General features: G+C 34.1%; 1 protein-coding gene across 3 annotated transcripts in view; it reads right to left on the bottom strand.

Moving 5' to 3' along the window:
* Positions 1-2,803: 2,803 nt before the first annotated feature.
* DMXL1 (Dmx like 1) overlaps positions 2,804-23,409 on the bottom strand; it is a 132,935-nt gene continuing 112,329 nt past the window's right edge. For 2 of the 3 annotated variants that reach the window (XM_079916173.1, XM_079916174.1), the window contains 6 exons: positions 21,472-21,599; positions 17,481-17,573; positions 14,590-14,681; positions 9,328-9,380; positions 6,770-6,987; positions 2,805-5,079 (listed from right to left, as the gene is read on the bottom strand). In XM_079916173.1, coding sequence (XP_079772299.1) covers positions 4,855-5,079; positions 6,770-6,987; positions 9,328-9,380; positions 14,590-14,681; positions 17,481-17,573; positions 21,472-21,599 — 809 coding nt within the window. In that variant the 3' untranslated portion in view covers positions 2,805-4,854. Of the gene's footprint in view, positions 5,080-6,769; positions 6,988-9,327; positions 9,381-14,589; positions 14,682-17,480; positions 17,574-21,471; positions 21,600-23,409 lie in introns of all 3 variants that reach the window. The other variant, XM_079916175.1, reaches the window with a different exon arrangement.

Genomic DNA, 23,409 nt, shown 5'->3' with positions numbered 1-23,409 from the left:
AGTGGATTATAATTTAATATACAAGAAACCCACAACGGTTTTTTTTGTTTGTTTTTTTGCGGTTCGTGGGCCTCTCACTGTTGTGGCCTCTCCCGTTGCAGAGCACAGGCTCCCGACGCGCAGGCTCAGCGGCCATGGCTCACGGGCCCAGCTGCTCCGCGGCATGTGGGATCTTCCCAGACCGGGGCATGAACCCATGTCCCCTGCATCGGCAGGCAGACTCTCAACCACTGCGCCACCAGGGAAGCCCCCCACAACGTTTTAAAAAGCAATTTTACTAGACTGAAGCATAGGGGACAGGACAGTATAAAATGTAAAGAGGTCTTTGAATGCTCAAACTTCTCTATCCAGGAAAACAGGCTGAGAAAACTTCCGTTAAAAACACTGGGCCACTTTTATGGAAAAAGAATAACTTAAGGATAGAAAAAAGCAGCCCAGAAGGTGGAGCCAAGAGCTGTAGAGAATTACTTGCAGGGAACAAGAGTACTCAAGGAACTGGTGACATGTACCCAGCTAAATTCCAGAATCCCTCTGGACCAGGACCTACCATGTGACTTACTTTTCCTCTTTTAGAATGGGAGATAGCTATCGCCTCTCTGTCTCACCACTGTTACATTTCACATGTGGGAGGCACATAACTTGCCTCATTAGTTCATGGATCTTTAAACTGAGTACTGTACTTAAGGAACCTCATTTAAGGAGCCACATATACACCTGAACCTGATTTAGACATCAGGACCCTGGGGTTCAAATGCCTAACCCTGATGCAGTAATAGGATGAAAACATTGGAGTTTTTCTGGGGGAGTGTTTTACATGTGGGAGGAATAGATTTTAAAACTTTTAAAACACATATCCTGGACTGATACACTGCACTGCTTAGATTCTGTTACAAAGGGCATACAGGAGTAAGGCATTTTCACTGTGGAAAGAAATGGGTTGTACCACCAAATTGTTTCTATTACCTATCTGTATTTGCAGTGGGAGAACATTAAGAAATTTTTCTTGTTCCAAGGAGACTTGTGAAATAATGTCACACTGCAACTCTGTGTTAGCTCCCTGACTTATAGGCCACAGACATACAGGAGACAACCAAGTAAGCAGAAGGGGAAGAAAAGTCCTAAAAAACTCAAAACAGATTTAGCTTTGAAAATAACTGTAGCAAAAGCCATACACATATCTAACGCTGACAGGTACATTTAACTAATCTATGTTCAACTTTTTCCAAGTACCCTGAAGGGTAACATCTTAACCTTTCTACTTAAGTAATATCAAGCATCAAAAATATCTCAACAATTCAAAGAGGAATATTCCTGACACAAGACCACTTCACTCAACAGAGCAGTTGCCAAAGTCGTTGTCCTTCTTGGTATGAAAATACAGATTTTCTTCACCAACACATACACAACCATCTCGGGTATCATGTTACCAAGTGGGGTTTAAAGGAGTTTAGAAAAGTATTACCTCCTTCTTCCCTTCTCCCATGTTAAAGTTTTGCTTTGTATGTATTCTTCCATACACATTTCTATGTTCCTACATATATACTAAAACTAAAGATTGAAAAAACCTGAAACAATAAGGGATATAACACCTTTTACTTTGAAATTTTATCTCACCAACCTCCTTTCAGATGAACAGATACAAATCTAACATTCTTTCACCATTGAGAATATTCCATTGTATGGATGTACCAAAATTTATGCCAAAATTTACCCACTAATTAACATTTAGATTTCCAGTTTTCTTGCTCCATCAGATGTCTCAATAAACATCCATATACATATATTTTTATGCATAGGTGTTTTTATCTTAAAGGATAATCTCTCAAAAGATTGCTCAGTGAAAGTATGTTTTTCAATTTTAATATGTATCTAGGTAACTTTGTAGCAGTTTAGTCCTGCCAGCAATGTTTCACTGTGCCCACTTCCTTGCATCTTCACCAAACTGATGTCACTGTGTTTTGACTTTATACTAACTTGATGGATGAACAGTGGTAACACATTTCTTTTTTTTAAAGCATTCCTTTAACTATTAGTGAGGATGAACATACTTTGTGCTTGCTGACTTTTCCATGTCCTGTTCTGTGAATTGTGTGACTTCTCCATTACTTATCATGTTAAAATTCTCTTTGTATTAGGGTCGTTAACATTTTTCCTATTCCTATACACATATTTCTTCTCGTCTACCTGTTCTTTAGACTGTGGTCTTTTGCAATATGACATTTAAACTCTTTGTTTAGTAAATATGTCTCTCTGGGTTTCCAACACTGTTATAAAAAGATCATCACCACTCTAAGGTTGTATAAGGATTTTCTTTAAGTAGGTATATCTCTGTATTTTGTTCCAATTGTTGAGACCATTTTGAGAAATTCCTCAATGGTTTTGAAAAAATTTTTTAAAGAGAAGAAATGAATTGGGGCAAGACAGAGAGAGCAAGAAAGGAGGATGGAATTGACTGTCCCATGATTCTACATAAGAAAAATCCTACATTTTAGAAAATGAGACTCACAATGTTGTGAATTCTTCCATCATTACAAAGCCTCATTCTCAGAAAGCACACAATTTAAAAAATGTATTTTGATGTATCTACTTCATTAGTGTGGATGAAATTTTACATATATGTATACAATTTTATACTTAAACATACATTCCAACTACTTTTATTCTCACCTTTTTTGAATAATGCTTATTCATTAAGTTAAAGACTATAGAGAAGGAAGAACAGGGTATCTGGGAAAATTATGCAATTCTTCCTACATTAACCAAATACAATACAGAAGTTCTCCAATTTAAAATGTCACATACACTCAAGTCAACTAAAGTGGCATAAATACTACTTAAAACAATAGCATGCTAAAAATAGTTACTGCATGATTGTTTATTTAAAATATTATGACTCTGGATGTAAATACATATGGGCTTACATAATTTATTATTCATATAAACCCTCAATTAAAATGCTTAATTCTTCATCCACAATGTCTTTTTCCTAGTAAGCATAATAATACATTTTCTATCTCACTGAAAGTGTTTAAAGCCTTTTGAATCTTGATTCATGAAGAAATTACTGAGGAATAACTTAATATTAACTACATCAAACAATAGTATTGTTTGCAATGTTGTCACAGATTTCTCCATGGCAAAATAGTCACATATCATTATTGCACAATTTATAGGTACAGGTTATTATGTGCACATCAACTCTCTACATAATAACAGTGTCTTCACTGCAACTTGCTCAACACATTTAAAATTATGAATACAATTTACAAAATCTTTTAACAATATACTTTTAAAAGTATCCTGAGGATATTACAAAATTCATTTTACCAGCCCTTCATTTCTTTGCTTCATTTGACTCTTTAGTTTCCAAGATAATAGCTTTCCATATTTTGTTACATAAAAATGTTCTCTTAATATTCCTATTAAAATATATTTAAGCTAAATAGTATATAATTGTCCCTTAAACTCTTAGTCCCATCTGCCTCCAGTCTTCTTGGTTAAAATCAAGTATTATCAAGTTTTCTATAATTCTGAATCAGAAAAGGTATAGCACAAAACAGACAGAAATAGGGTTAGCACATTTAAGTTAAAAGCATTGTGCATTTTTAATATTTTGGTCATATTTTATAATAAAATAATATATTTTGGCAAAAAATAATAAAATATAAGGCTTAGTTTATTATCTTTTAATGGTAGATCTGGCAGGTATTTTACATTTGTAAATGCTATCTATTTAATTTGACTGTTTTCACATTTGTTTCTAAAAACACTGCTATGAGGTTTTCAGAACGTTGAGACTAAAAGCACCTAAAAAATAAGAAATAAAATAAAATAAAATTTAAGTAAAATGTATGGTGCCTAGAAATCCTTTGACAAATTTATAAGCTTAAGTATCTCATATATGCCAACACAGAATCATATTGCCTGCTAAGTCTTATCTGACTCAATGTAATCTTTAAAATAATAATCTTGGAAGTTTTCCTGAAATTTATTTGAAAATTAGGATGGGAATTCAAAAATTTAAAAAAAAAAAAGGTGAAAAAAACAGTTGCAGAAAAAGTTGTTATTCTGGTGGCAGTAGTTGTTATGGCACAAAAACAAATGAAAAGACTTGTAGTTTTCATATATATATATATATATATATATATATACACACACACACACACACATATATATATATATATATATATATATATATACATATACACACACACACACACAAAGTTCAAATAAGATGTATAAGATACATTGCATATATATACACGACCACACACACACAACTTGGGGTCCAGAGGGGAAACTGATGAAAACTTTACATAACGAGGCATTTGGCTCACCTGTCACTAAAGTCCCAAAGACAGTGTTAATGGAGATGTTCACTATTTTTTGATTCTTACCCAAATATCAATCTATCATTAATTAAGAGAGGAGTGTGAGATGTGTAAGTTTGAAAAAGGCAGTGAGAGTGTGGTGAATTAAGTGATGACTGATGTGCAACTGCCTTTACATAAAGGGTATTTTTACTGTGAAACAAATTCATGCAGAGATATCTGCAGAAGAATTTATCAACAACAAGAAAACAAAACTCCTTTAACACTATGATATACTCACTATACTATAAATATGTATTATTACAGCATTACTTATACATTCTACTTTAGGCAATGTAGTCTAATTTTGAATGACCTTATTAATTTTTAAGGCATCAGTGCATCAAGGGCAAAGCTCCATAAAATAAATATGAAAACAGGAAAGCATTAGCTTATCTGTGGCATAGAGACTGATCACTGTACATCATATGTGTTGGCCACTTCATGGAATAGGTAATAAATTATACATCTTATTGTTAAAATGTTACAGCATAAATTTCACATCATTTTTCAACACTTCATTTAATGGGCTAAACTGATCTGGCAGTATTCTCATTTTCATTGTTCCATCAGCTCCACATGAAAAAATGTGATTTGCAGGCCCTGTCTCAATTTGCATCACTCCGGTTCCAATATTTCTGAAAATGGATTGCCGAGCATGTTCATTGATAAAAGTGTGGAGAAGACTAAAGGTAGAGAGACTCCAAATCTGAAATATATAAGAACAAAATAAAAATTGGGGTTGACATTACCTTAAAAATCCAAACAAAAGATTCACGTCTGTCTTCCTGCACAAATAAGGAATTTCTAAAACAAAAATGGAGAAAAATCTGTGTAGGCTTACAGTCATAACATTTTGATTCTGTATATGGTGTTGCAATTTTCCAAAGCTCTTTGATATTATCACATTCTTCAAAAATCAATCCAGTAAGAGAGGAGGTACTTTAAACCCTTAGTTGGAGACGAGAAAACTTAGGTACAAGGAGGTTAGGTGTACAATGCAACAGAAACTTGTAATGTTATAGGAACTACAATCAAGATTTCCTATCTCTCAGCGAAGTTTCTGTTGTGTAGTTGTATAGTGGGGTAATTCTTTCCCCATAATATACAGTACCCACCAAGGGATCAGAACCGCTGGAAAGAGGAAAATACCAAACACCTAGAGGCCTTCAGACCAGTCAAAACTATATTCCAGCTGCAAGATAAATTATTACAACTTTCTGATGTTTTGACATCACATTAAAAAAAAATATTTCTTTCTTTTCCCTAAGAAATTCATTAATTTATATTACTCTAGACATGATTGTTAAATTGTAAGTCCTGAATACTACCTGGTATACTATGAAATCTTATAACTTAATTAAATAATAAACCTCAGAATGAAAGTACAAACTAATCTAAATAACTAATCTAAAACATAGTATGACTTATTCTAAACTGAGGGCAGTTCAAATAAGAAACTAGCTTCAAACTGGAAAAAAAAAGAATTCTGTATGGAAGCTGGTGTATATATTTAAGAAAAACCTTTTTGAAATTCTTCAATTTCTTCTGGCTGAGAATTATGAAAACAATATGGAAGTTCTAACAAAGCAGTCCAACTTACCTGTACTAAGTACTCAGTAGCACTTAAATTAATGGATTCTAAGAAACTAGACTCCTCCAGTGGGTTGCTGACCATTAGAGTAACTTAGGGACTAGTCTTATCCCTGCAGATCCTTCTGAGTGTAGCCAGAGAACCTGCCATCAAAACCACTATTTCTGTGTTCCAAAAATGCACATTCCTGAGCCTTGGACTTACCAAATGGGTATTTTTGGGATAGGACCTAGTAACAGTATTTCTGGAGTGGGATGCATTTTTAACAAGGTGCTTAACATTTTTAACAAGCTGCTTAACATTCAAACTTCTAAGTTTGAAACACAGTGGAGTTTGAGAAGGACTGTTACAGGCAGAGCTTATCCAGGTACATCAGAATTCTTGAATCAGGCACTGAGTTGTTGGATGCTGATACTATGAATGACAAAATGGGGAGAAATTTGGAATAAGGGAAAATGTCAGCATATCTCACAGCCCCTGAAACTGAATTCAGTAACTCTGAATATGGAGTCAAGACTAATTCTAATGTCTGAAATATGTTCATATCCATGGAAAATCCAGTTCTTTTGCGTGCATTAGTTAAGCATATTTGAAAACAACTGAAAAACAGGCATTTTTCAAGTTAAATATTATTTTATTTCATTCATTAAAAGATTTATTAAATAGCAATTAACCTTGTTGACTACAAAGGAATTAATACTTCTATTATTTAAAGAGACTGGTGTCATCAATATGATTAAAGATCTAAGGTTTCTAAAGATTTCTTTTCATATTGTAATAGATATTGTGGCATTACTGTATTTACCTTTATGTTGCCCTCAGCAGATCCTGTAACAAAGTACTCTTCAGTTGGATCAATAGCAATGGCTTTAACAGGAGAATCATGGCTCTGGAAAAGCTGCCTCTGCTGTCGTTGCCGAAGGTCAAAAACACATGTATAGCCTTTTCTGCCACCTGATATTAGTAGCTGATGTTTTGGAGCATATGCTAAAACAGTGGCTCCGCTATCATGACAAGTAAAAGCTGGAAAAAAAAGTAAAAACTATTTAATAGTATAAGAAACAGACGTCTGGCTTTTGGCCAAGGTAGAATGATAGATTAGATTTGCCATCCTGCCTAAAACAATTAAAATATCAAATGATATACAGGAAACAATGGTTTGAGACACCGGTCACTAAGCAATGAAGAATGATCTTTGCAAAATGGGAAACAAACTGGGTGACCAACATAACTGCCCCAGCTTATTGCCTACAGAGTATTTTCTGGCCGTGGCATAAGAAAGGGGAACCCAAGTTGATCTGGGTTCCTATTTCCACCAGCCATACTGGGAAAAAACCCTCATAATTCACAAGGCATCGTATAGAGTACTGAGAAGGGTACTGCCTCAACAGAGGGGCAAAATTAGCCCTGTACCAAATACGGCTTTTAACACAGCTGTTTTCATCATCCCAGAAAGTTCCCTCATGCCTCTCCCTCAAAGGCAATCGCTATCCTGATTTCTATCCAATTGGTTTTGCCAATTCTTGTACTTCACATAAATGGAATTTTATAGTATATATTCTTTTGTGCCTGCTTCTTTTTCTTTAACATAACATTTTAGATGTGTCTCACGTATCAGTAGGTCATGCTTTTAAATTCTGAGTAGTATTCTATTACATAAATATACCACGTTATCCTGTTGGACATGTGTGTTGTTTCCAGTTTTGGGCTACTATAAATAAAGCTGCTAAGAACATTCCTAATACCAGTCTATTTGTGGACATGTGTTTTCATTTTTCTTGGGTACATATGTAAAACTATATACTGCTGGGTCACGCTACATGCATGTTTAACTTCACTAAGAAATTGCTAAACAGTTTTCCAAAGCAGTTGTACTGTTTTATACTTTTATCAGCAAATCATGAGGGTTCCAGTTTCTCCATATCCTCACCAACACTTGGTAGTCTAGAACCTTTAATTTTTGCCATTTCAGTATACAGAGTAGTATGATAAATTATGGTGAATTTAGTTTGCATTTCCCTGATGACTACTGATGTTGAGCATCTTTTATATGCTTATTTGCTATTCAGGTATTGAGAAAAACGGTAATTTAAAAAAATCTTGAATATATCATTTCTTTAATAGATTGTGCTTTTGGTGTTGTATCTAAATCTCATTACCAAACCCGAGGTCACCAAGATTTTCTCCTATATTTCCTTCTAGAAGTATTACAGTTTTGTTTTTACATGTTTTACATGAGTCATTTTGAGTAAATTTTTGTGAAAGGGGTAAGGTTTGTACCTATGTTCATTATTCCACATATAAGCACCCAATTGTTATTAGCACTTTTTGTTGAAAGACTATCTGTTTCCACTGAATTATCTTTGTGCCATTATTAGCAATGAGTCTACTATTTATGTGTGGGTCTATTTCTGGGCTCTCTAATCTGTGTCTGTTCTTCAGCCAGTACCACAATGGCTTGATTACTGTAGCTTTATAGTGAGTCCTGAAATCAGGTAATGTGAGTTCTCCAAGTTTGTTTTTATTCAGTATGCATTATTCTAGGTCTCTTGCCTCTCTACATAAACTTTAGAACCAGTTTGTTGATATATACAAAATAGATTGCTGGGGGTTTAATTAGAATTCCACTGAATCTATAAAGTTGTGAGGAAGTAACATCCTAACAATATCAAGTTTTACAATCTGTGAACATGATGAACATTTATTTAGACCTTTTTTTCTTTTACTTTTTTTGTGGCTTTTCCCAACAGATGCTATACATATTTCGACTTATGCTTCAGTATTTCATTATTTTGGGTGCTCTTTTAAATGGTAATATTTTTTTTAAATTTCAAATTCCAATTGTTCATTGTTGATAAAGGAATGCAACTAATTTTAGTATAATGACCTGGTATCCTGTGACATTGCTGTGCTTGCACATCAGTTCCAGCAGTTTTTTTTCTGTATTCTTTGGGATTTTCTACACCATCATGTAATCTGTGCATAAACAGTTTTATTTCTTCCCTTCCAATATGGATAACTTTTACTTCCTTTTCTTGTCTTATTGCTTTATTTAGAACTTCAAGTACAAAGTTGAGTAAGAGTGGTGTGAGGGGATATAATACTGTAACTGATGTTCGGACCTGTGCTATCAGATTCAAAGTAAAAACAAATGATTTTTATATTATCTATGTTCCACTGTCCTTCATTAAAGTACAGTGAAGAGTTAATTACATATACAGCATTTTTTCTGCTTTTAAACTTTGCCACCATGGTCAAAAATAAACCTCACAGACTACTAAGTGTGTCATTAAAAAAAAAATCCATTTAAACATCACTTTTACTTTATGAGTTTGTGATTCATAAAATGCTTTCAAAACTTACCATGGACTAAACTATTGGAAGGTGCTACAAGAGTGTCCCACAAACATATGTTTCTGGAAAAAAAAAAAAGATTATTGAATGACATAAGAAGTTAACCACAGAATAAAAATAGATATGTCTCATATTATATAATGATAAAGGTATCAATACAGAAAGAATATTATACTTGTTAACATATATGCACCCAATACAGAAGCACCTAAATATATAAAGCAAATACTAATAGACATAAAGGGAGAAACAGACAATAATACAGTAATAGCAGGGGATTTTAACACCCCCCTAACATCAATGAACAGATCATCCAGAGAGAAAGTAAGGTAATAGCGGTGTTAAGTGACACAATAGACCAGCTGAACTTAAATGATATGTACAGAATATAACACCCCAAAACAGCAGAATGCACATTCTTTTCAAGCACACATGGAATGTTCTCCAAAACATATTACATACTAGGTCACAAAACAAGCCTCAACAAATTTAAGAGGATAGAAATTGTATCAAGCATTTTTTTCTGACCACAATAGTATGAAGTTAAAAATTAACTCCAGAAAGAAAAATGGAAAAAAACCCCAAACACATGGAGACTAAACAACATGCTACTAAAAAACCAATGGGTCAATGACAAAATCAAAGAGGAAGTCAAAAAAGATCTTGAGACAAATGTAAATGGAAACACAACAACCCAAAATCTATGGGATGAAGCAAAAGCAATTCTAAGAGAGAAGTTCATAGCAATACAGGCCTTCTCAAATAAACAACACAGCCTATCACTTACCACCTAAAAGAATTAGAAAAAGAACAAACAAAGCCCAAAGTCAGCAGAAGGAAGAAAATAATTAAGATCAGAGAGGAAATAAACAAAATAGAGCTTAAAAAAAACAACAACAAAAACAATCAATGAAAGCAAGAGCTGATTTATTTTTAAGAACTGATTTTTTGAAAAGAAAACAAAATTGACAAACCTTTATCCAGCGCATCAAGAAGAGAGAAGACCCAAATAAACAAAATAAGAAATGAAAGAGGAGAAATAACAACTGATACGAAAGAGATACAAAGAATTATTATACTATTAACAGTTATATGCCAACAAATTGGACAACCTAGAAGAAATGGACAAGTTTCTAGAAACATACAGCCTGCCAAGAATGAGTCAAGAAGAACAGAAAGTTTGAACAGACTGATCACTAGAAACGAAAATGAATCTGTAAGGGAAAAAAAAAAACAAACCAAAACCCAACCGCCAGGAAACAAAAGTCCAGGACCAGACAGGGGAATTCTACGAAACATATGAAGAACAAACACTTATCCTTCTTAAACCATTCCAAAAAAACTGAAGAGGAGGGAACACTCCCAAATTCATTCTACAAGGCCACCATTACCCTGATACCAAAACCAGACAAAGACACTACAAAAAAAGAAAATTACAGTCCAGTATCTTTGATAACTACAAATACAAAAATCCTCAACAAAATATATTAGCAAACTGAATCCAACAATACATAAAAAGCATCATACACCATGATCAAGTTGGATTTATTCTGGGGTCACAAGGATAGTTCAACATTTGCAAATCAATAAATGTAATACATCACATTAACAAAAGGAAAGATAAAAATCACATGATCATCTCAAAATACACAGAAAAACTGTCTACTGAGATGTCCATTCATGATAAAAACTTTCATCAAAGTGTGTATAGAGAGAACATTCCTCAACATAATAAAGGCCATTTAAGACAAATCCACAGCCAACATCATACTCAACAGTGAAAAGCTGAAAGCCTGCCCACTAAATTCAGAAACAAGACAAGGATGTCCACTCTCTCCACTTTATTTAACATAGTACTGGAAGTCCTAGCCACAGCAATCAGACAAGAAAAAGAAATAAAAGGCATCCAAATTGGAAGAGAAGGGGACTTCCCTGTTGGTCCAGTGGGTAAGACTCCATGTTCCCAATGCAGGGGGCCTGGGTTTGATCTCTGGTCAGGGAACTAGATAGTGCACACATGCCGCAACTAAGAGTCCACATGCCGCAACTAAGAAGTCCACATGCCGCAACTAAAGATCCTGCATGCTGCAGCTAAGACCTGGTGAAGCCAAAGTAAATAAATAATTTCTTTTTAAATTAAAAAAAAAACAAATTGGAAGGGAAGAAGTAAAACTGTCACTATTTGCAGATGACATGATACTTTAGATAGAAAACCCTGAAGTCTTCACCCCCCAAATTTAGAACTAATAAATGAATTCAGCAAGGGTGCAGGATACAAGATCAATATTAAAAAAATCTGCATTTTTATACACTAATAATGAAATATGAGAAAAAGAAAGTAAAACACAACCTGTTTAAGATCACATCAACAAGAATAAATACCTAGGAATAAACTTAACCAAGGAGGTGAAAGACCTATACTCTGAAATATAAAACACTGATGAAGGAAACTGAAGATAATACAAAGAAATGGAAAGATATCTTGTGCTCTCGGACTGGAAGATTAATATTGTTAAATTGGCCACACTACTCAAAGCAATCTACAGATTTAATGAAATCGCCATCAAAATACCCATGGCATTTTTCACAGAACTAGAACAAAATAATCCTAAAACTCACATGGAATCACAAAAGACCCTGAATTGCCAAAGCAATGTTGAGAAAAAAGAATAGAGCTGGAAGAATCACACTCCCTGATTTCAGACTATATTACATAGCTACAGTAATCAAAACAGTGTGCTACTGCCACAAGAACAGACACATAGATCAATGGAACAGAACAGAGACCCCAGAAATAAACCCAAGCATTTATGGTCAGTTAATCTATGACAAAGATGGCAAGAATATACAATGGAGAAAAGACAGTCTCTTCAACAAGTGGTGGTGGAAAAACTGGACAGCCACATATAAAATAATGAGATTAGAACATTCCTGTTCACCATATACAAAAATAAACTCAAAAAGGTTTAAAGACCTAAATGTAAGAATGGAAAACCATAAACCTCCTAGAAGAGAACATAGGCAATACACTCTTTGACAAAAATTGTAGCAATATTTTCTTAGATCAGTCTCCTAAGGCAAAAGAAATAAAAGCAGAAATAAACAAATGGGACCTAATTAAACATAAAGCTTTTGCACAGCAAAGGAAATCATCAACAAAACGAAAAGACAACCTACTGAATGGGAGAAAATATTTGCAAATGATGATTGACAAGGGGTTAAAACCTAAAATATACATACAGTTCATACAACTCAATATAAAAAAAAAAAACTCAATAAAAAAATGGGCAGAAGATCTGAATAGACAATTTCCCAAGAAGACATACAGATGCCCAACAGGCACATGAAAAGATTCTCAACATCACTCACTATTAGAGAAATGCAAATCAAAACAACAATGAGTTATCACCTCACACCAGTCAGAATGGCCATCATCAAAAAAATCTACAAACAATAAATGCTGGAGACAGTGTAGAGAAAATGGAACCCTTGTACACTGTTGGTGGAAATGTAGATTGGTGCAACCACTGTGGAAAACAGTATGGAGGTTCCTCAAAAAACTAAAAATAGAACTACCATATGATCCAGCAATTCTACTCCTTGGGTACATATCTGGAAAAAATGAAAATACTAATTTAAAAAGATACATGCATCCAAATGTTCACAGCAGCACTATTTACAATAGCCAAGACATGGAAGCAACTCAAGTGCCCATCAACAGATGACTGGATTAAGATGTGACTGACACACACACACACACACACACACACACACACACACACACACACAAAATAAAATACTACTCAGCCATAAAAAAGAATGAAATACTGCCATTTGCAGCAATGTAGATGGACCTAGAGAATATCATGCTAAGTGAAATAAATCAGACAGACAAAGACAAATACTATATGATATAACTTACATGTGGAATCTAAAAACAAAGACAAATGACTGTATATACAAAACAGAAACAGACTCACAGATATAGAAACAAACTTGTGGTTACCAAAGAGGGGAAGACGGGTGAGTGACATATTAGGAATATGGAATTAATAGATAAAAACTACTATATATAAAATAGATAAGCAACAAGGATATACTGTATAGCATAGGGAATTGTAAAAATTATCTTGTAATAACCTATAATGAAGTATAATCTGCAAAAATACTGAATCACCATGCTGTATACCTGTAACTAATATAATGTTGTAAATCAAGTATACTTCAATGAAAAAAAGCAATATGTCTCATTATAGCTCGCTTGAACCTTGCTCACACAGAAAGTTCTTAAATTTATAAAGCATCGAATACAAGTAGCCAATATATTTATGTATGATTAATTTTTAGACAAAAATTTAAAAAACTAATAGCTTCCCAAACTGAATAACTTTAGATTAACATGTAATTACAAGGAGTACTATATGAAGTCTGAATATGGGAACCACTTTTTGTATTCACTGATTTTCTAATCTAATAGTTCGACCACATACATAAGTAGCAGGACACACCGAATTTTCTTGAGTACAAAGAAAACTTATTCCTACTACAAAAGGGAGCAGCTTCTACTCCATTCTGTGAGTTACAAAGAAGGCACAAATGTGTATAAGAATTTCTATGAAAAACGGGCTGAAAACTCCATATTCCTAAAATTCCCACTTTGAGTGTAAAGTGAGGCCTCAGGACAAACACAAAAGCTCAGCAACCTCAGAAGGCCTTAATCACAGAACTCAGCTGTAGGAGGAAAGTAAAAAGTGTGCCTGGACATGGAGGGAGGAGACTTTTTTTTTGCATATTTAAGCTATTTGGGGAGATGGGGACGGGCTGTCACTTACTAGTTATTATACAACTCAGCTTCTTGTGTTCTTACTGTGAAACATTGATAATGCGATATAATAAAGCTGTGGCAAGGGTTTAACTAAATAGCATGGCCAATAAATAATACTCTTTTTTTTTTTGGCCTCAAGCTTTCTTAACACATAGCAAATAATATGGAGAAAAACTCTACCAACAATCAAATTCTTTTATCCTACACTAAAGTCTTAACATTAGAATACTAAAAATCCAGAAGGAATGGATTTTGTCTTTAATGTCACCAGAATTTCCTTAGCTTTACAATTAAAACACTAAAAAAGCTCTAAGAAACAAGTCTCTTTAAATAAAAATATTTAAAGGTGTAATTATGACATTATTGAGATATAAGGACATTAAGCAATTAAAAAATAAAGCTTAGCTATACATACACAGACTTCAATTTCAGTTATAATCTCTTACCTATTGTCAGTTGAAAGACCAGCTGTAGCTATCAGAGAGGAGGAACTAACGAAGACAAAATCATTGGCTGTTTTGTTATGACACTGCCAAGTCTGGAATGGTTATAAACAACACATGTTTATTGCTGTCACAAACAATTTTATAAGCAGGTAGATGTATTAATCAAAAAATGATCATGTAATTTGTGGCTTACTTAAATCCTTGTGTTCTTTCCCCCACAGATTTTAGAAAAGTTGCAAGAGTAATAGAGAACTCTCATATACCCTTTACCCCGATTCACCAATGTTTACCATTTTGGCACATTTGTTTTGCCTCTTCTTCTCTTTCTCACACACACACACCCCTTTCCCTGAACCATTTAAATAAGATGCATACGTTATGACCTTTTATGACCTCCGCTTTTGTTCAACCAAAAGTTCAAAGGGAAACAAAAGAAAGTTAAGTTCAAACATTTTTCTTAGAATACTTGTGAAAATTTTTGTCTTAGAAAACAAAAACTAGCATTTTAGATGATCTCAGACTGAATTATTTATTTTCAGAAATATTTAAGCTTTCAAATACTTTTTCAAATATGTGAATAAAAACATATTACTAATAGTCAACAAATTAGAAAATTTACAATGTTTCTCAATATTCCGTCAAACAATAACAAACTACTATGAGAGGTTTAGTCAGTTATAAAGGCTTCCAAGTTATGTCTGTTCAGATGTTTCTCTTCAATAAAAAATAAAATTTAAAAATATGTCAAAATCATCATATGAAAAAGTTTTCCTGTGAGTCACTTCCCCATTGCCCCCAACCACCACTGCAGCTGGGCTAGATGATATGTCTTTTTTTTTTTTTTCTTTTTTGCAGTACGTGGGCCTCTCACTATTGTGGCCTCTCCTGTCGCGGAGCACAGGCTCCGGACGCGCAGGCTCCATGGCCATGGCTCACGGGCCTAGCCGCTCCGCGGCATGTGGGATCTTCCCGGACTGGGGCACGAACCCGTGTCCCCTGCATCGGCAGGCGGACTCTCAACCACTGTGCCACCAGGGAAGCCCTAGATGATATGTCTTTAAAACAAAATCTACTTTAATCCCCAAAAGCAAATAATGTTCATTTTTAATCCAATTTGTCTTTTTAGAAGTTTTAAAACAAAGGCAGTCCCCTAAGAAACATAAACCTGTACAGTTGACCCTTGAACGACACAGGTTTGAACTGCATGGGTCCACTGATACACAGATTTTTTTCAATAAATACTACAGTACTACATGATCCAAGGTTAGCTGAATCTGTGGATGCAGGACCATGGATATGGAGGGGTGACTGCAAAGTTATATGCAGATTTTCAACTTGGGGAGGTGAGGTGTCCAGTGTCCCTAACCCCTGTGTTGTTCAAGGCCCATCTGTACATTTAATCTGCTGCCTGAATGAAAATATGAGGAAAAATAAATATTCTTTCAAGGTACCCTCACCAACACTCCCTTGCTTGCTTTCACTTAGACCAGTACTTTATTCTAGCATTTAACCTTGGATGAATTACTGGAATTTTAACCCATATTCTTAATTTTTTTCTTGATAGATATTACTTAGTCTTATAAAGGGCTTCACTAAAGAATCCATCAAATATAAATTCAGTGTTCTATGAGGCTGCGGAAGGTTCACTGAACCTGTGTGGTCCTGAATAGAGATTTTTTTTTTTTTTTTTTTTTAAGAGATGGGCAAGAAAATAGCACCAGCTATAGGATACCCTTTCTACTTTGTTCATAAGGGATAATAACTGCAGAAAAACAACCAGATGCACTGGTCTGTTGATCATCCTTTTTAGGTATCATAGCCACTGCCATTTAGTGAGGCTAGAAAAGGGCTTGAGTAACTCATGGGTCTCCAGAGTTACCATGTTGGTTCTATACAGGTTTCTTTTTTTTTTTTTTTAACATCTTTTTATTTTATTTATCCCTTGACTAATCATTGCATTTTTTTTTTTTTTTTTTTTTTGTGGTACGCGGGCCTCTCACTGCTGTGGCCTCTCCCGTTGCGGAGCACAGGCTCCGGACGCGCAGGCTCAGTGGCCATGGCTCACGGGCCCAGCCGCTCCGCCGGCATGTGGGATCTTGCAGGACCGGGGCACGAACCCGCATCGCCTGCATCGGCAGGCGGACTCTCAACCACTGCACCACCAGGGAAGCCCAATCATTGCATTTTTAATTAATTTTACTACTTTGGTCTTTATCGAGTGACTAATCCACAAGCTTTATTATTTATTTACATTTTCTGGTGAGATTTTTTTACTTTTCTTATGTTTTTTTTTTTTTTCCTTTCAGTTTTGAGAAATGATTAACATGAAGCACTGCATAAGTTTAAGGAGTACAGCATAATGTTCTGGCTTACATACATCATGAAATAAGTTTAGTAACATCCATCACCTCGCATAGATATAAAATGAAAGAAAAAATATTTTTCCTTATTCTGAAAATGCTTAGAATTTACTCTCTTAACAACTTTCATATATAACATGTAGCCGTGTTAATTATGTTAATCATGTTGTACATTACATACCCAGTACTTACTTACCTTTTACCTGGAAGTTTGTACCTTCTGACTGCTTCCATCCAATTTCCCCTCTCCACCCCTGCCTCTGAGTAACCACATATCTAATCTCCCCTTGCCATCAGAAACAGGTACTTTCATACAGGTTTATTCTCCAAGTTACCAGAGACTAAGGATTTTTATACCTCACAGTGTAATTTTCAACACAATACAAGGACAGAAACTTATAGTAAAGTGATTGAATACACAAGACTAGACAGATTTTGTATTTTGGCTTTGATATTTCTTGCAAGTATATATTCTTGGTTTCTTTAAAATAAAAATTCAAAAAATTTTAAAGGTAGGAATTCTTGGCTTACCAGGTATGGCTTAGGCATACTTCCAGTAACTGGACAACATTTCCAGTTTGTTTGATACAAACTTAAATATCCATCAGCATCAACTATTCCAAACTTAGAGAAAAAAAATATTTAAAAGTATTTAATACAAATAAAAAAGCACATTATTTACCCTTACCCTCACTGTGAATCTCATACTTTAACTCTTAAACATTTGACTGATAAGTTGCTTGACTTTTCACTTCACCTACACATGGATCTAGTCCAGAAAAACATTTAGCTATTGCTTTAAAAAATTCCAGGGTGGATATAAAGGAAACTAACATCAGACACTCAATTTATTATACTAACCGACAGCACAGTCTGTATATTCTCTGTAAATACTCCAAAAATAGAATACTGGATTTACACATTAAGCCATGTGACAAAGTTTTAGCATATATAAGATAAAAAAACTGTTCATCTTAAAAAAGACAAAGTAAGGACTTCCAGAGATATACAATAAGAAAAACACGTAAACAACAGCAGAAAATGAAACAAAGTTTATCACAGTAAAAGAATTCCGCTATGGAAACTCAGAGCATTTTGACTGGAAAGATGACAAAATAATCCAGTAAGGGAGTATATGATACAGATCTTAAAATAAAACAAATGTCTAATTCGGACTCCTGCCCTCTCCCATCTACAGATATAACAACTATTAACAATTTGATAGTGTTCCCTTTCAGATTTGTTCTATGAATATTCAAACATTCATACATACAAGGATACAAGGTTTTTTAAAAATTATGATGATAATATACAGTTCTACAGTTACATTTTTTACTTATTATAGCCATTTTTTCACACTGGTATCTATAAATCTACCTCATTCTTGTGCTGTGCAGTATTACACTATATAGTTGCACTGTAACTTTTTAAAGCTTTTCCTTATAGAATTTCCAATTTTTCCTATAATAAAAAGTACTGTTTTGAACATTCTTGCATATACACCTCTGAGTATTTATATAGGACAGACATCTAGAAAAGAAAAAGCTCTGTCAAAGGGCATCATTTAAAATTGGTAGGTGAAGCCAAAATTAAATCCTAAGTGGTAATATCAATTTACACACCCATTTTTCTTACACATTAGTCAATACTGCGTACTACAAAATTATAATATTTGTTGATTATCAGAAATAAAGTCTCATTTTAATGTGCATTTCTTCAGTTATTAGTGAGGGTTATTGGCCATGCATAGGGTTTTGTTTTTTTGGTAAATTGTTCATTCTTTGTCTTCTTTTTCATTGTCTTCTTACAAAACTGACTGATAGGACTAATAGTAGGAATATTAATCCATTGTTTACTATTTTTGTTACAGATATTTTTCTGATGTTTATCCTTTCTGTGGTTTATCCTATGTTTTCTAGAGTAGGTTTAGGTACGTTCTTCAGAAAGGGTATATGGAATGTGCTAATTCTCTGCATACTTAAAAATGTGTTTATTTTGCCACCAAATATAAATGACAGTTTGGATAGACATCAACCCCATTCCTTATCCATCAGAATTCTGTGAATACTGTTCTATTGTCTATTTGTAACCTCTATTTTTGAGGAGGCCAATGCCATTAATTTTAGATAGGGGGGTGGAGAGGTTGTAAGCAATCATTTTTACCCCTACTCCTTTCTAGAAGCTCTCTTTATCCTTCAGTTAAAAAAAACAAAAATCAAATAATCAGGCTGTGTCTAGGCACGTGCTGTTTCTCAATACTTCTGCTTAGTACTTGGTAGGTGCTTCTTTTTCTAAAATTCCATGTTTTGCTTCGGGGAAGTTTTTATTTTATTATTCCTTTTAATATAATGTTTCTCTTCCATCACCTTTTTTTTTCTTCTGATACATCTTTTAAATTTCTTTTATAAATTTTCCTGGGTCTAGTCTCAATTTACTTCTTGGGTTATTTTCACCATGGAATAAATTCCAAATTTGTACCTCCCAGTCACAAACTTGATTTTCAAATACTTCAATTCTGCTATTCAGCCCTTGTAATCAGTAGTTCCTCTACTCCTAATTTTGGGGAATCATATGTTTTTAACTTCTAAAAATTCTTTACTGTTCTACTGCCTTTGGTTCATAAAATCCCATTCTTGTTTTACAATGTAGGATCTTCCTAAATCCAAGGAATTATTCCTCACAGGTCATTTTTTTCTGCTAAATGCTCCCTTTTATCCTCTTGGTTTTTCTGCAATGTCCAATGACTTTTGACAAAATGATCAGCATTACTGTGATACACTGCAGTATGAGTTATCTGTTCCAATTACTCCAGTAGGCTTCCCTACTAAGGGAGATAGCACACTTAGGTGTCGTGTTCTTGGGCACCATCATGGCTAAGGTGAATCAACAGTAAGCTGATTGCCTGTCAAAGAGACTTGGGAAGACAATAAGGAAGTTTGTTGTGACTTAAAATAGCCTATATAGAAGGTTGTAGTGAGTGTAAAATCTATAAAATAACTCCGAGTGTAGAAGGACTTGAATGCCACACTAAAGAATATGGGCTTTTGGATAAAATGAGGAGGCTGCAGGTTCTTGAAAAGGACAATATGATCTCACCTATAGGGTAGTTATATAATTATGTTATTTGTTCTTTTTTCTTTTATGGTTACACCGCACAGCTTGTGGAATCTTAGTTCCCGGACCAGGGATCAAACCCGCGCCCTCGGCACTGAAAGCACGTGAATCCTAACCACTGAACCACCAGGGAATTCCCTACGCTATTTGTTATATAACTTTGTTGACAACATGAAGAATGCATTAGAGAGACAGGGTCGAAGTACAGAGATTAGTTAGGAACAATGTAACATTGACAAACCAAAGTGGAAAAATATGAGCACATAAGTGGTATGGATAGATTATACAGCTGAAAGTACAGTAGAATTCTAAAGGCTTTTAGATTAAATCCCCTTAATTTCCCATTAAGGAGCAAAGAATGTTGCTAATTGGTATTAAGAAATTATAAGCTCTCAATTTTGTTTCATAACTACATGAAAAATTATCACTGACTTCTGTGAAATGATAAGAGCCATCTGATAAATGTGGCAGGCAAAAAGGTTGCAGCACACCATGACACAAGTAACACGTAAGGAGGGTGGAAGGTTTGGAGGTTGAGGGAAAACGAAAGGCAAGATGAACCATCAGCTAGGGCCTGTGTGAATGTTTTTAGTGAAGCATGGCCCTGAAGACAAAGAGCAGGCTGATTTCCCCTTCAGTAGTTGTTTAAAGTGCTAGTAAGATAGGAGGAGCAGAGAGAGGCAGTTTGAGGAAAGGAGGATTACGGGAAGTGAAGCTGGTAAGAGCCAGGTTGGCAAACTTTTATTAAAAGGCCCATATAGTAAATATTTTAGGCTTGCCAGCTACAGTCTTTGTTCTCCTGAACTCTGTTGCAGTACTGGGAAAACAATCATAGAAAACAAATAATGAATGGGTTAGCTGTGTTCCAATATAACTTTATTTACAAAACAGGTGGCTAGGCCGTAGTTTGTTAACACCCTGTTCTAACACCCTGTTCTAGAGCAGTGCTTCTCAAAACTTTAATGTTGTATACAAATCACAAGAGTATCTGGCTAAAATGCAGATGGTGATTTGATAGGTCTGGACTAGAGTCAATAACCTGCATTTCTAATCAACTCCCAGATGTTACTTACTACTTGGTACTTGACCATACTTTGAGTAGGTCCCAGAGGGTAAAGTAAGCAGATGTATTTAATAAAAAATGTGTAATATAAGATGGTCCTATAATCATTTGGTCCTTAAGCATCATATAAGAGAATTTTAATGGAAATGTATATAATGTCTTTCCAGGAAGAACCAAGTGAATTTAAGTTTTGAGAGGAATTTCTTTAAAAAGAATTCATATAAGATGGATTAATACTTCACCATTAGCTCATTGAGCTGTTCTCTTCAGAAACCCAAATGAGTAATATTCATAAACCCTTAATGAAATCAAACCATTTTCCCTATTTACATTTTTATATACTACCTTATTTCCTTGATAGTTAAATCTCATTCTTGTAACTCTTGAATTGCCACCAGATCGGAAACAGGTTATTTGTTGAGAATGGCCCCATTCGAACATTCTCACACTTCCATCTTGAGCTCCTGTCAGATCTGCATTATAAGAGGGAAAAAATTGCAAATTTATTTCAGGAATCTTTGGCAAATTTATCTTTTAATCCAATGTGAAAATCTTTACGGAAGAAATACCTAAGAAATGAATCATAGTCAATTCACATGAATTTACCTTTGTATGAAATTTCACTTGAATACTCTCAATCTTAAAAACAGATGATTACATGGTGTTCTTTCAACTGACAGAACATATCCTCACACAAAACAACAGAAGCAATTAAATCAGACCTCTATAAACTTTATTTCCTTTTGAAATTATCTCAGTTACGTTTTAACAGCCTTTAGTAGATAACGTTTATGATAAAGAATCAAATTCTTGGAGTTACTTAACTTTGTATGGTGACAGATGGTAACTAGACTTATCATGGTGATCATTTTGTAATGTATAAAAATACTGAATCAGTATGTTGTACACCTGAGACGAACACAACACTTTAATAAGTCAACTGTATTTAAAAAAAAAAACTTGGGTTTTTTTTTTCACACACACACACTGTATTTTATTTTTACAAGAGATAAATAAACTGACACCAAGCATTGTAAATGGATGACCACAACAAAAGCAACAATGACTGCAATCACCAAACACGAAACACACTCATACTATGTCATATAATATTGACATTCAGTCCAGTAATCCTCCACAGTAACAGCTCCTTTACTTTGTATATTGATTTGTATATTTTTTGATTCTGAAAATTGATTTGTATATTTTTTGATTCTGAGTCCTTGTGGGTTTTTTTTATTGAAACAGAAAGTCACAAAAATTATAATCATCCTCATCAGTTCACTCAGTCCCATGTAATTAATTTTTTTTCATCTTGATCTTTTGTTAGCACTTTTATGAATTCATCAGTTTTCCATTAGAGTTCCGAAAATGCTTATTCATTCAGTTCAGCAGTATAAAATCTTGGGATTTTTAACAGCCAATTCTTATCAGTCATACTACTGATGTTTAAATTTATGCATTTTTCTCTGAAAAAAAGATTGTACAAGGTCTTGAAAGTCATGCTAAAAAAATCATTTCTAATAGTTATTGTCTGATCTGATATCTCAAATATATGTTATCTGTTTCATTAAGGAATATGAACAAACTAAGTAATTATTAAATTCTTTACTTTACCATTTACTAATTGTGTGTTACTAGGAAACTTACTTAATCTCCCTGAGCCTATTTCCTTCTAGTAAAAGGTATATAAGCCACTATAATAGTGATATATATCATTAATGATATATAAGTCACTGGACAGTTCTGAGAAGTAAATGAGATAATTCATATAAATCATTCAGAAATATGCCTAACATATAGGGCCAAATCTACATTAAGAATAGTTATCAGTATTAATGTGGTACAGAGGTAGTGAGAAATTATATTAATGTATGTAAAAGTAAAGTATCTAGCACATTGCTGGTCATACATTAGTCAATTTTCCCTCATTCATATCCAAGTATTTAAAAAAAAGGAGCTTCAACTGTTTTGACATGTTTTAACACTGGGCTGGGATGGAAGGGTGGGTAGAATTTCTTGAGACTAGGGATGTTAATTCTACCCTCCCTCTCCTCTATAGTCTTGCCCAGCTTAATCAAAAAAAATAAATTGGACTAGATGCATTTAAAAACCACTCAAATTTTTCTATTATTTATGGTTTTATTTATTTGAAAAAAATCCCTAATTATTAGTAGCTCACATGTAAAATGAAACACTCTTAAAACCTTATAAACTAAAACTTAAAAAAACGAAGGTTCCATGACTTCACTGGTGGCACAGTGGATAAGAATCTGCCTGCCA

The sequence above is a fragment of the Stenella coeruleoalba genome, assembly GCF_951394435.1.
Source record: "Stenella coeruleoalba genome assembly, chromosome: 3".
Lineage (NCBI taxonomy): Eukaryota > Metazoa > Chordata > Mammalia > Artiodactyla > Delphinidae > Stenella > Stenella coeruleoalba.
This window is presented reverse-complemented; position numbering and strand designations above follow the sequence as displayed.